General features: G+C 43.4%; 1 protein-coding gene across 1 annotated transcript; it reads right to left on the minus strand.

Moving 5' to 3' along the window:
• Nucleotides 1-2,295: 2,295 nt before the first annotated feature.
• Nucleotides 2,296-10,114, minus strand: LOC101990229 (pregnancy-specific glycoprotein 22-like). The gene is made up of 5 exons (XM_026777984.1): nt 10,054-10,114; nt 8,422-8,781; nt 5,159-5,518; nt 3,603-3,962; nt 2,296-2,573 (listed from the first exon to the last, which is right to left on the minus strand). The coding sequence occupies exons 1-5, from the start codon at nt 10,112-10,114 to the stop codon at nt 2,296-2,298; spliced, it is 1,419 nt and encodes a 472-aa protein (XP_026633785.1).
• Nucleotides 10,115-14,766: the final 4,652 nt, after the last annotated feature.

Raw genomic sequence — 14,766 nt, forward strand, 5'->3', positions numbered from 1 at the left:
AGGCATCATCTAGAAACTCATGGGAGAAGATGTAGAAACACAAAGCCAAACACTTGGAAGCTTCATGGAAACCCCACAGAGAAAGAGAGGATGAATTATGGGTACTAGTGGGATCGAAGACACCATGAAAACATGGAACACAGGGCTAATAGAGGATCACAGAGACTAAAGTCATAATCACAGACCCTGTATGGGTCTGAGCTAGATTTTCTGCATATGAGTTATGGTAGTGTATATCTGGGTATTATTGTGGATCTCCTAACACTGGGAGTGAGGGAGTTCTCTGATTATTTTACTTGCCCTAGGGACCTTTGTCTTCTACTGGATTGCCTCATCCAGCCCTGTTATGAGTGATTGTGGCAAGTCTAATATAACTTGTGATATCATGTGTGGTTAATATCCCTGGGAGGTCTGATCATATTGAAGGCAAAGAGAAGAGTGGAGAATTTGAGGGATAGGGGATGTGGGGGGCTGGGGAGGAGTGGAGGGAAGGAAGACTGTAGTTGGAATGTAATATATGAGAGGAGAGTATAAAAGGAAAATGAATAAGATCTCTTGAGTAAATTGGGAGCATGAAAATCATGGAATTTTGCATGCAAATAGAAAACTCAAAACTGTTTTGAAACCAGCTATGTCCACAGTGAAACATGGGCAGACCCTTCTCCTTTCACTCTTCCTCACTTCACATGGATGACTGGCGTGCAGACTCTCCGTGCCCAGCAGAGTCCAGCTCTACTGACTCCCTGCTAAAGTTTACATCAGTTGTCTCAGCAAAAGTCTTAGAAAATTTCTATTCTAAGAAGTAACTGAATGAGCTCACACTTGTACTGTTTGAATCACGTTTGTTTATTCTTTATTTTTTTTTTTGTTTGTGCTGCAAAGTTTCCACCTCATATACACACACAAGCAAAGGCAATTCTCTGAGCTTGAATTTTCATGGTCAGAAAGAAGATGAGAGTTTGTCCCAAGTAACACTGTCAGTATCTTTGTTGCCCCCAGGAAGGCATGGCTAGAAGGATACCAGGACAGAACTAAGAGGCAAAAAGACTGACTTAGGAGGTTTTAAATTCTAAGAAGAGAGGAGAGTTGGTGCATGATATTACATTCCTAGGTTAAAATCTAGTATTGATAAACTGAGGTGAAGGTATGTATAGGGAATTAATATATTTTAAGCATTAGAGCTGGGAGTCAGCTGACATTAGCAGTTTCCCAAGTTGACTGTGGGAGAATTTAGGGCAGTCAGTCTCAAATGAGCTTGAACATCCCTTTATCTTTGAAGGTTCCAAGTGTGATCTATTTAATAGACTCCTTTTCTGATTGTATGTCCTGCCAAATGGGTGAAAATAGCACAAAGGTAGCTTCTAATGTATCTCAGAGAATGGAGTAAAGGTATGGCTGCAGGAACCAAGGTCTCTGGCTACAAGACTAGATTCTCTCACTGGAGGTCTCATGAGGTAGGGAAAGTCACCCAATAAACAAAAAAAAAACAAGGCAGTCTTTTCACTGTCCACTGTTCTTGTAGAACAAATAGATCCAGTTATAAAGTATGTCCAGTATATATTCTATATATCAGAACTATATAGCTAAATAAAAAGTCATCTACCTGATCACTCACAGACATATGTGCCCATAAGACTGAGATGTAATCATGAGACTATATATACACATCACTTATATATACACATCACTTAATATTATACACTACAGTGCAAGTATTGGGGAGACACCAAGCTACTTCAGCAAAAGTGAACAACAGCTTTCAGAGTCAATGATCCTGCAGAAATTGTCTGGTCAGGATTAACCTCCATCATATGTTCATTCCTCTAGTGGGTTCACATCTGAAAAACTAGTTGTCACCTGCTATAACACTCATAGCCCCTGACAGCAGGCAGCATTGGACTTAGGTAAATCAGTGAATTAGTTAAACATTGAATGTATTTGACCATATGAGAGGATTTTTTTCCTCTATGCAAACACTCCATTTTTGTGGCAGACTCAAAGCATCCAAAAGTTTGGCAGCTCCTGGAATTAGTTTCCATGAATTCTGATGACTGGCTATATTTAATCCACAACCTAAACTATTAACTCCTTTCCTTTATTTTACCATAGTGTATTTCCTTTGGAGACAGACTCAAATTAAATCTTGGCCTGCCCTTGTACCATATGTATCCCAGGATTATAGATATGAGTCTCCATACTGGATATACCTGAGTGATAACTGATCAATTTCACTTTTCTCTGATTAGTAAGTCATTGATTAACAAAACTCTGCTGTAGGAGGAGAGGAAAGGTTACTTATTCATCCTGAAACGAGATTGGAAGACTGGTCTTTGAACTGACTCGGTTAGAGACCTCACACCTATATTCTCCAAAATTCTCCACCTGTACAGGATCTATTCTGAGTCCACACTTTGTTGGGGACAGAGTCATCCTCTCTGTGAGCTGAAGACTCTGGTTATTGAAGATCCAGTGGATGGAGATATCAGTGTCAGGTGAAACACAGGTGAAGATCACAGATCTCTGTGATGAGACTTTGCCATTAGCGATTTGCACGAAGGGCTGTTCAACAAACTCTGTGAAGAAAGAGAGGAGGATACCAAATGACAGGAGTCCAGAGAGTTAAATGAGCCCTTGTTTGGTTCATACTTAATAAAGCCTCCAGGGGGCAGAGTTTGAAGCTGTGACTATAGACAAATCTTGTGCTTTGGATTTGCCACCCAGGGACTCCGTCACCCTGATTCATACACTGTTTCTTGTGACTCAGTTTCTCTGTAATATGACACACAGTGCATGATTATTGCTGGGTACACGAGAAAAGCTTAGTTATGAGCAATGGTCTGTCCTTGGGATGGGAGTGGCTCACATTAGCAGCATCTGTTCCTATTTACTTGCAGAAGAAAATGCCCTAGACTGGACCCATGAAGAGAAGAAAGAACCTGGAGTAGCTGCCTCCACTGTTTCTTCCCTTGGTGCCTTGACTTTCTTCCTGTGAAGTCTCATAAACCCACCAGAACAGTAGGCTAGTGGCTTAGACACCTGTCCACTGAGTCTCAGGAGAAGGAGATATAGAGATGGCTTATATCACTGCAGCTGTCATAGCAGTACACAGCTGGTTCTACACTCCTAGGGATTTGGAGAATCAGCAAAGCCTTGTTCCCTGTCAGCTCTAACAGGAAATCAGAACAGATAGTGACAAATATCTCCCCAGTATAACCTAGAGTGCAGCCAGGGGAAGTGTTGGAGTCAGGGCTCCTGTTGCTCTCTGTGAGAACCCCATGGCTCCCTCATCCATTGTCTACTTGACTTGCACAGTCTGTCTTAAAGCTATGTGTATGGCGACAGTCTCAAGAATCTGCACTGAGGCTGCCATCCTTGTGCTGAGTTACCCAGCATACATTCTGCTCTGTGCAGAGAAAGACAGGTGAGAGATTCTGTCCTATTGCTGTTTGTCCACCCGCTGTGTTTCCTACAGTAAGTACCCACACCCTATGGTGGGAACACATTGTAGTAGGGAAGAGAGCAGGCACAGCCCAGTTCTGACAGTTTAGTGTATGCAGTAAGATAAGCCCCACACAGCAGCTGAAAGCCACAGAGTCACTTACTGTTCACATGGAATTGCACATAAGCTTTTTCAGTTTTGAAGTCACTTTTCAAAATTTCTAGTGTGTACATTCCTGCATCTTTCTCAGCGATGTCCTGGAGCAGCAGGGATCCGTTGGGGTACACAGTCTCTCTTCTGCTGTACTGATTCCCCCAGGTGGTGGTATTCAGTACTCTGCTGCATTTGACAATTTCAAAATATGGGACTCTATATATTGCCCTGTACCAGGTAAAGGCCTGTAGATCTTCTGGAAGATTATGAACTTGGAGAAGAACACTTTCCCCTTCATTAGCATACAGAGGCACTGGTTGGATCATGAGCTGGGAAGAGGTGAGAGGGTTACAGCATGGAAAAAGGGAGCCTGGAAGGGGAAAGAAAAAAGCTGTCACGTGGGGCTCACTGTACATGGTAAAAGGATGATGACCTCCATCTTGAGCAGATGGGTTTCCCGCTCACTCTACCTAGAACTGCAGCTGTGTCTATGCTACTTAATGAAGGTCAGCAACATGACCTCCTGCATTCCATGTATGTTCCCAACAGTATCATTTCCTCATTATGAAACTCTCCCTCCCCCTCGGGTGTCCTCATAGCTGTTCTCTAACTGCTCCAGTCAGACACTGCTCACTCATGCACAGTGAGGTTTGAGATGATGTCTCCCTTGAACTCAGCATGACTGGGATTTTCACTTTATAGTTTTTTTTTTTTTTTTTAGTTTCCATTGTGGCTCCATTCAACCCCCAACATCACACTATACATGCCCTTCTTTCTCTGCCTGCCAGCCCCCAGGACTGGGTCTGGGTGGGATCTGGGAGCTGTCTGGTCTTCAGGGAAAACTCGGGTCTTTAAAAAGGTGTGGGTACCAGACTGGCTGGTTTTATGACAACTTGACACAAAGGAGAGTCGCTTGAAAGACAAGGCCTCGGTTGAAAATGCCACCACCAGATCTATCTGTGGGCAAGACTATAGTACATTTTCTAAATTGGGACTTGATATGAAAGGGTTGAGACCACTGTAGGCAGTTCCATCCCTGACAAGCCATCCTAGGTGATATAAGAGTGCAGTTTGAGCAAGCCACAAGGAGCAAGCCAGTAGGCAGCACTCCTCCATGTTATCTCTACCAGTTCCTGGATTTCATTTATAACACTCTCAATATGGAGCTAATATATGCCCCATTTTGACATGGATGACCTAAAAATCATTGTTTCCTATCAGTTTTGACAATAAATAAGAGTAGAATACTGGAAAAATATTCCCTTTGGTCACTTTATCCCAGCCTTGGAAAGAAGGCAGGCTTAGACTTTCCCCATTTAGAGACCCAAGAGACTGAGATGATGCTAACATTTTAGGATGATTACATCAAGGTATTCCTTGGTACAGGAGGAGTGAGGAGATGGAAACTAATCTATGGTCGTTTGTTTCTACCATGTTTGTCCTGTACTAAGTGCACAAACCTCCACCTACAGACACAGTGAAGAAAGAAAGGAGGCTAGGCCAATCACAACAGTCCTGTGTATCTAAACCCCACCTAGCATTGAAGAATCATAGTGAATCACTTACTGTTCACGTGGAGTTGTACATGTGCTTCTTCACTTTTCAGATCTGTACTCATAATTCGTAGGGTGTACAATCCAGCATCGTTCTGAGTGACATTGTAAAGCAACAGGGATCCATCACTGTTCAATGTCTCTCTACCACTGTGTGCAGGCCCCGTCACACTTGAATTCATGTCTGTCGTGATTCGGGCAATCTCATGGTCCCTGAACACAGACATTCCTTTGAACCAGACAAAGCCTTGAAGATTCTCCGGGAGATTGTGAATCAGTAGACGAACACTTCCCCCTTCAGCAGCAATAGGTGGCACAGATTCAATAGTGGGCTGGGCAGAGGTCGCATGGCGCCCGCAGTTCCAAAGGAAATCTAAAAGGGAAGAGGTAGAGCCAACTAAAGTGGAACTTTTGTGCTTGACTAAGATGAGGCCCTGTGTCATGAACATCTGTGTCCATTGCTCAGCCTATGTTTGTGGGGGAGTGTTTCCTGTCCTGCTTGCTGCAGGTCTGCACACGACCTTCATGTTCTCAGTGTCCACACCTGTCATTTCCACTATATGGCTCTCTCTCTTCATTTGTCAACAATGTCTTGACTTACTGTCTGCCATCAGATGCATCTCACATTTACAGTGGATGATGTTGGGTTGGTGCCTGCCCAAACTCTTCCCCTACATATGTTGTGTCTTTACTCTCTGACTTTGTTGTTGTGTTTCACTTGGGGTTGCAGCCAACACTTGAATTTACCTGCTAGTTTTTTTTTTTTATTTCAAGTCCATCATCAGCTGGAGCATCAAAAAACCATGAGTTATCTTATACTTTAAAAAGAAACTGCTGCCTAGAAAAAACTCAAATACGCGTGGAGACTGAATGAATGAATTGATATCCCAGAACCCTGTATGCTCAGGGATTTATTTAAGAAACTCAAACGTTTGTGAATACAGTATTGGATCATTCCATTTGCTTTGATTCTTTCCACTTATTTACATATTATATTTGTGTTTGAGTAGTGTAAGGCCTATACTAGTGTGGGTGTATACCAGGACACAGTATTTAAGTGGAAGTAAGAGGACTTCTGTTCATTGCTCTCAGCTTCTCCGACTATAAAGCAAATGCCCATATCCATTGGACCATGTTAGTGATACACATCGGCTTGATTGTTTTATTTGCCCATCAAACTGAGAACAACAGTCTTCAGAATATTGCGTTCATGTTTACTAACTGTTTGGAAGAATATTTTCTCCTCCACCCTTACTGTTTAATACTCATCGAGAGCATCCTAATACTGAACCTCTCTCCAAACTGTATCTTCTCCCCTACAAGCACTGAGACTCCTCGCATGTCTTTGTGCGACCCAGGAGACTCTAGACAGCATGCCAGTCCCTCCTCTCACACACTTTCCCCTCATCTGGGGGCAGAAGCCCCTGAGATGTGATACAGTCTGTGCAGAGGAGTACAAAGGGGGCCTCCATTGTTTGGTTTAGCTGATCTGTCTCAGTATAGTGTCCAGGATAACTCCCAAGCAATGCTGTACTTTCCCCATCCGAGCTGAGTCTCTTCCCTGGAAGGACCATCTCCCAGAGTCCCATTGCCTGTGGGTGGGTCTGTGATCAAAACACTGCTCTGCCTCTCCACTTCCATTGCTACACCATGTTCCTTTCCCATTCCATCTTTCTGTTTCTGACCCCTAGAACACAGAGTGAAAGTCAAGGGTAATAATCATCCTTAGGACATGAGGTAATAGCAGCTGACCTTGGACCTGTACTCTGCTATGTTTTTGCTGAAGTTTTTCAGCACCAAAATGGAAAAGTCTGTACAATTGTGTGAAAAAGAAACCAAAACTGGGCACTCAGTCTGTCCTGTTTTTTTTGTTTTGTTTTTTTGTTTTGTTTTGTTTTGTTTTGTTTTGTTTTTTTGTGCTCTAGTAACAAGGAATTTGTTCCCAGCTGGAAGGTGGCAAAACTGTCTTTGAAGTTCCAAAGGGACCAGGTGAGTGATGTTTGGCAAAAAAAAAAACAAAAAAAAAACTTTTCTCAATGGAGTCACCATCAGACTGGGTTGTAATTGGGGTCAAAGGCCCAGGATGTGTCAGGAGTCTCACATCTCAGAAGTGACCTGATTCCTGGAAAAAGGTTATGAGCTCCTTCATCTGTGCAAGATTTTCAAGACCGTGCTCCCACTTCCTCTGTTTGCTGAGCTGTGCAATGGGTATGCCAGTGTGCTCCATGGCCTTTTTGTGCTGCCTTGTATCTCTATTTAGTTGACTCCCCTTGGATATTGTATATTTCCCAAAGGAAATACATAAAGTGATAAACAGAATGTGTTCTCATGGCAGTGTAGCAAGCACATTAAGCAGCTGGTAGGTCTGAGAATTCTGTGACCCTGATTTCTGGGTCTTTAAAAACAGGAGAGGAGCCAGGCTACTAGATAAGTTCCTGGTTCTGGAAAATACTTTTCTGCCAATTCACTGCGTCTCCTGATAACATCCCTGGCGATCTCCAGGGGAACTGCAGCTCATGTCTGGGAAGCTGTCATATCAGCACATTCTGTAGCCTTTTGCTGGTGGAGAGGATTCCCTGAGCTGGACACGGAGGATGAACACTTGTCAGGACAAATTATTTCCTGGGTTCCTCTCTTTGGGGACCATGACCTTCATGTAAAATCTTATAAGCCCAACAGGACAGTTGGTAAACAGCCTGGAGACCTGATGAGCTAAACTCCTCTCTCTGAAGGAGGTGGCCAAGGTACGTAGCCCAGCCATGGCTCTCAGAACAGTGCCCTCTTTGGCTCCACACATCACAGACTCTGACTACTAGGGAGCACTGTCCTTGTCATCAGAAAGTCAAAATCCAACACTTATAAAAATCTTCTTATGGATTCCTAGAGTTGAGTCTGAGACAGAGGTGTACAGGCAGAGCATGCTGGGCTCCCATCTCTGTGAGGACCACATGCTTTCCTCAACCAAGGACAATATTAATTCCCTTGGGGTCTTTTGCAAGGAAACATTCCTGGTTAGAATGCCTAGAGTCTAGACAGAGGCTGACATCCTTGTCTGACTTACCCACCATGCATCCACCTCTGTGCAAAGTGAAGTCAAATGAAGGATTCTAAACTATTGCCATTATTCTATACCGTACATGCCTGTGCCCTGAACTAAATGCTCAGACTCCAACACAGGGGCACAATGCATCTGAACAGTAGGCACAGACCTCTCTCCTGTGTGTGCCCAGTGAAATACCCTCACCCAGCTCATAGAGTTCACAACGAATCACTTACCGTGAACATGGACGTATGTGAATGTTGTTGATATGATGTTTAAATACTTATCATAGCTTCGTAGGGTATAGAATCCTGTGTCTTTCTGGGTAATCTTTTTAATCAGCAGGGATCCATTGTAATATATTGTCTCTCTACCACTGTGCAAAGGCCCAGATGCACTTAAATTGATGTGCCGTCCATATATTGCAATCACAGCTTTCATATTTGTTAGCCCTTTGAACCAGACTAAGGTTACAGTCTTCTCCGGTAGATTGTCGACAAGAAAAAGAATGTCATCTCCTTCGGCCATCAGGGGTGGCACTGATTCAATGGTCACAGAGGCCGTGATGGACAGGTGCCAGAGGGTTAAAAGGGAGGCTAGAGAGGAATTGAGAAAAACCACCAGTATTAAACTCATCTTCTGGTGTGATTAGGGGTGTGCCCACCCTCCTCTGCAGATATGAGCAACATGACTTCCATTGACAAAGTCTGAGAGTGTTATTAACTCTCTTAGGAATTCTATGCTCACATGTCTGCCTGGATCCCCCTCAGCGGCTCACATCCCTCCTCATATAGAGTATTTGGTGTGAGGAACAAAGCCTCTCTGAACTCTTCCTCTGGAGACTCCTCACTTTCTGATTTTTTTTTTCTATCTTCCCATTGTCATTCTAGTCAATCCATGGCTTTACCTTCTGGATATACTGACATCAGGTCCACAAGAATCAGAGATTTTTGTTTGTTTGTTTTTTGTTTTTGTATTTGGTTTTGGTAATGGTTTTAGTTACGATTTTTTTGAGACAGGTACTCTCTGACCTATAACTTGCTCTGTAGACAACATTGGCCTTGAACTCAGGGTTCACCTGCCTCTGTTTCCCAAGTGCTGGAATTATAAGGTCTGAGCCACCAGTGCCCCCATTGAACCATGGATTTGTAAAGGCAGGATTAGTCTGACCTTCTTGACTGGTTCAGCTCCTAGAAAAGACTCAGGCACAAGTGGAGAAAGGAAAAAAGGAAGGAAGAAGGAATGTGTCTCCATGGATTTCTCTTCACAGTTCAGAGGTTTGGAGCTTAAGACAATAATTGCATTCAAGTGTGAAATAAATGATTATAGATTTACTTGTGTAAATATGTGTGAGTATTTGTGTAGGCTGGTGTCTCCTTGGGAACATATGAAGATGTATGCAATGAATCTGTGTGTAGGCACATAGGTCAGGGTGTGCATGTGTTGGCACATGCCACAATACCTATGCAGAGAGCAGAGTAGAGCCTGCAGGAGTCTGTTCTCTCCATCCACTGTGTGGGAGATTAGGATCAGGTTGTCATATCTTCACACACTGAGACATCTTGCCAGTCATCCCTTTTTGATTTTGTTCGGAGGGTTATGTTGTATGATTGGGAACAGCCGTCCTCAGAACATTGCTGTCCATGTAATTCGCTGTGTAGATGGAGTATTTGAGACTTTTCTCTTACCACCATCATCTCCATTCTCTGAGAGCTTAGGCTCCTGAGCCTATGTTCCTCCCTGTGACTTCTGCCCCATTACTGCAAACAGAAACCTTGAGTCTCATCTTGGGCTCCTGTCCTCTTTAGGAGACTCCAGCCAGCTTCTGAGACCCCCTCCCCACAAAGTCAGAGAGTGGATACTCTTACCTGTGATCAGAAACCCCTGCCGGGGGGTACACCCTTTGCTGAGAAGCACAGAGGACTCCATCAATCTTCCCACTTGGTGACCTGCCTCTGAGGAGAAGAGCCTCAGCTCCAGCACAGAACTCAGGCTCTGCTGTTCCTCCGTCTAGGCTGAGATTCTTCTCAGACAAGAGCACTTCCTAGAAATCAATGGGTTATGAGAGTGGGGATCGAGTTCAAGGCACTTCTTAACCCCTTCCACTCTCAGTGTGGTCTTGCAACCCTCTCAGCTTGTTTTTATATTTCTCCACCAAGCAACATTTGTTTAGCAACAGTGATGATAAACATCCCCATGCCCTCAGGAACAATGACTCATCCCAGGGCTGACACCTGCTGTGTCCTTGCCTTGGGTCTGTCAGCACCAAAGAGGGAGCCTCCATCCTGCCTTTGTGTCCATGAGATACAGAGACCAAGCTAAGCACCCAGCCTACCCTGTGTTCTCAATGCTCTGGGAATATGGTATTTACTTAATTTCTGCAAGAAGGTGACAGAGATATCTCTGAGGCTGGAAAGAGGCAGGCTTAGTGATGACTAGGGATGAAGATCAATCCTTTATCACTAATGACACCAGTCAAATTAATGATCCAAGAAAGAGACCCAGGAGGTGACCTGTGTGTCCTTGAAAGGACTGTGGGCTCCCTCTTCCTATGGAAGGTTCCAAGACAACATTCTAGAATTTTGGGTAGGGTGAGCTCATGTTGCCCCTGATCTTCCTGGACCACCTTTGCCCTTTGCCTGGGTGATTCCCTAGTGATAATCTTGTCTTCCCCTTTGAGAGATGCCAGGAGGAGGGAGGCCTTCTAGGTCCCCATGCCAAAAAGTGTTCTCAGGCAAAGGAAGGAGCCAGGAGGTCAGAGCAGGGTCTTCTGAAGATGTTCCAGGTGAGCAAAGACAGAGATGGAAATCAGTCTGCACAGGGAAACAATTATCAGAGCATTGAGCAATGCCCTGCTATCGCCCCCTGGAGGTCACTGGGAAAACTGCAATCTGATGTCTAGGACTATAGCAAGCCTGGTCAAGAAGGCAAGTGTGAAATTCCCTGATACATTCAGCACAGGTGGGATGCAGAATCTGTCATCCTAATCAGTGTGCTTTTCAGGATTTGTAATTCCTTCTAATGTAGTATGGGTGTAGACGGGGCTCTGGATTTGTCCCGGAAAGCCCTGGACTAAAATTGGAAATGGTGTAAATCCAGAGAACCGGCATTCTCAGGAGGAGCCTTCTGCTCAGGAAATTTAGGAGGAAAGTCCTAGGACATTTTTCTTGAGAGTGAAAGGACAGGACACAGCTAGGCATGGTGATGAATGCCTTTAATCCCAGTACTCAGGAGGCAGAGGCATGTGGATCCAGGCCCATCTCATCTATGGAGCAAGTTCCAGGACAGCTGGGGTTACACAAAGAAGTCATTTCTGATGAAAGAAATAGGAAAGAACACTAATGGGGCTGTAATGCACCTTCTGAGCAGCCACTGCTATCTAAATCACACCTTCTCTTTGCCCAGAGGATGCTGATGGGTTTTGCTCTTGAGTACAAATCACATTGATTCAAATAGGTGTGTCTTCCCTATACACGGTTCTAACGTTTCTTTCTTTTGTTGTGATTTAAAAAAAATCCCCCAAAAAGAGTAGTTTAGGAGAGAGAGTAGAGTCCATTTTCCTACTGAGAAATATTATAACACTGAAGAAAGTCAAGGCAGAAAGCATGCTATTTGCTGGCTCCCCCTCTGGCTCATGCTGACCTAGCTTTCTTATACAACCAATGAGTATCTGCCTAGGAATGATTCTGCCCACAGTGGTATGGGTCCTCCTTTACCATTTAAGACAATCACTTACAGAAATGTACAGCCTTACCTGAGTTGGTTGAGACTGTTTTCTTTGTTGTTGTTTGTTTGTTTGTTTGTTTTTGCATCCTGACCACAGTTTCCCCTGACTTCTCTCCTTCCAGTCCCTCTGCCCACTTCCCCTCTCTGCACTGATCTACTTGTATGTTTTATGCCAATACAATATAATTTTTATTACTGTAGCGCTACAGTAGAACTTGAAATCAGGGCTGGTGGGATACTACCAGAAGTTGTTTGTACAGGATTGTTTTAGTTATCTTGGGTTAGTTTTTTCCATAAGAAGTTGAATATTGTTCTTTAAAGTTCTGTCAAAAATTGTGTTAGAATTTTGGTGGAAATTGCATTAAATCTGGAGATTACTTTTGATAAGATGGCCATTTTTACTTTGTTAATCCTACTGATGCATGAGCATGTAAGATATCTTTTGATATCTTCTCTAATTTCTGCCTTCAAAGACTTAAAGTTTTTGTCCTAAAGGTCTTTCATTTGCTTGGTGACTTAGTTAGGATTTTTATTGCTGTGAAGAGAAACCATGACCATGGTCACTCTTATAGAGAAAAATATTTAATTGTGGTGATTCAGTTTTAGAAGTTCAGTAGATTATCATCATGGTGAAGAACATGGTGGTGTGCAGACTGATATTGGACTTGAGAAGTAGGTGGGGGTCCTACATCTTCCAGGCAACAGCAAATGGTCTGTCTGTCAGAAAAACAAAGCTCAAGTGAAAGAGACCTCAAAGCCCACAAACAGTGACACACTTTCTTCAACAAAGCCACACCTACTTCAACAAGGCACACCTCTTAATAATGCCACTCCCTTCGAGGGGCGTTTTCTTTAAAACTGTCACACTTGGTTAGAGTTGCACTAAGATAGCTTTTATTATTTGTGGATATTTTAAAGAGTATTTTATCACTGATTTTTTTTTCTCAGCGCTTTTACCATTTGTATGTAGGAGGGCTTCTGATTTTTTTTAGACCATTAAGTAATCACTCACTTCACCGAAGGTATTTATCAGCTCTTGGGTTCTCTGGTAGAATTTTTGGGTTCATCTATGTATACAATCATATCATAGGTGAATAGTGATTCTTTGAGCCTTATTTTCCAGCTTATAGCTGCTTGGTCTCCCTCAATTGTCTTATTGCTCAAGCTAAAACTTCAAGTACTCTCTTGATTGATTTCAGATATGGAAAGAGTTATACAACCTTGTCATGCACCTGATTTTAGTGGAAATGCTTTAACTTTTTCTGCTGAAAACAGAACTTGAGTCCTTTACAAAAGCAATCAGATTTCTTAACCACTGAGCCATCTCTCCAGCTTTCCCAGGTGAATGTTTTCAGATGCAGATCTGACTGGTAGAGGGGTGGTGAGCAAGAGCTTGCTGGAACTACAGCTGGAAGGGACAGGTGTGTTTGGCAGCCCTGGATTAGAAATTTAAGTCTCTAACTTTCTCCATATAAGACCATTGTTACTAACACCTAGGACCTAAGACCAATCCCCAAATGGATTGCTGCTCTTAAGAGTGCAATGGGATATGATGAGAGAGAGATGCTAAACTTGTTTGAAATCAGTGACTCTCTAAACAGAGAGATCCCTATATTAGATGCAGGATCTTTTGCAAGGTACAATGCAAAGCCCTGTCCTTTGAATTTCTGGAGTTGTGGTGCAGCATGCTAGAAAACAGGATTTCCTGTCCAGTAGGTGTGTTTGGGGGTCCTAGAATTGGCAGAATTCTCCAGAGGTGTGTAGTTTAGTTCTAGAGTCAAAGCTTACTCTTTGTTTGTTATCGCTTCATAGAAACAGACATCTCCTCAAGCTGCCAATGGCCCGAATTGACATCTGTGCAAAACAGCTGTTCCTGCTCCACATACACCTGAGAAGGCCTCCAGGGAGAAAACACTGGATATGTGATTGTACATAGACATACACAGTCATGGCCTATGAGACAGCTGTACACACTGTTTTCTGTGTCTCTTTTCCAATGATAGCACACATTGTTAATGAATGTTGCCATGGTGATAAGGTAGCCTCAAATATGAACACAGCCCTAACATGAGTACAGGACAGCTATCCAGATCAGCACCTTCTGTTAATACTCATCTACAGGAGACAATTTGCTAGGCTTAATCCCCAAGGAGATGGACGCATCGGGCAGACATATAGCCTCTCTCTTGCTCCTAGGGCTCCCTGAATTTCCTGCAAAACCTCATAAGCCCATCAGAAGAGATGTGAAAGGTCCTGGGCATTGGAACAGCTGGACTCCCCATGCTAAGACTCAGAAGAAGATGCCTAGCTGAGTATTAGATGCCTAGGGACTGGGCCCATGGAGCTGGAGTTAGGTAACTTTGTGACATTTCTTCACATAGGTGTTGGAAACTAAACTCAGATCCTCTGGAAGACTAGCATGTGCTATTAAACATTGTGCTATTTCTCCAGCCCTCCTTTCTCTTTCTATTCTTTTTCCATTTGTTTCCCAGTCAAACCCTGGATTTACCTTCTAGATATCTTTCTACCTCTGGTCCATTACAAGTAGGGCTTTGGGAGTATAGAATGCCCCTGTTATTTTGGAATGTTCCAGTGCCTGGGAAAAGGTTCAAGCAGCTCTGGAAGGAAGGAAGGAAGGAAGGAAGGAAGGAAGGAAGGAAGGAAGGAAGGGAGGGAGGGAGGAAGGAAGGAAGGAGACACAAGGGCACTGATTTGAAGGAATCTCATTGTTTGTAGGTAACAAAATAGGCTAATGTCCAGTTGGACCTTAAATTTACAATTTCTTACACATTTTAGATATGTAAATGATACACACAGAGAATATGTGTGTGTTTACACATGCATACCAGAGTGTA

The sequence above is a fragment of the Microtus ochrogaster genome, unplaced genomic scaffold (genome assembly GCF_000317375.1).
Source record: "Microtus ochrogaster isolate Prairie Vole_2 unplaced genomic scaffold, MicOch1.0 UNK96, whole genome shotgun sequence".
Taxonomy (NCBI): Eukaryota; Metazoa; Chordata; class Mammalia; order Rodentia; family Cricetidae; genus Microtus; species Microtus ochrogaster.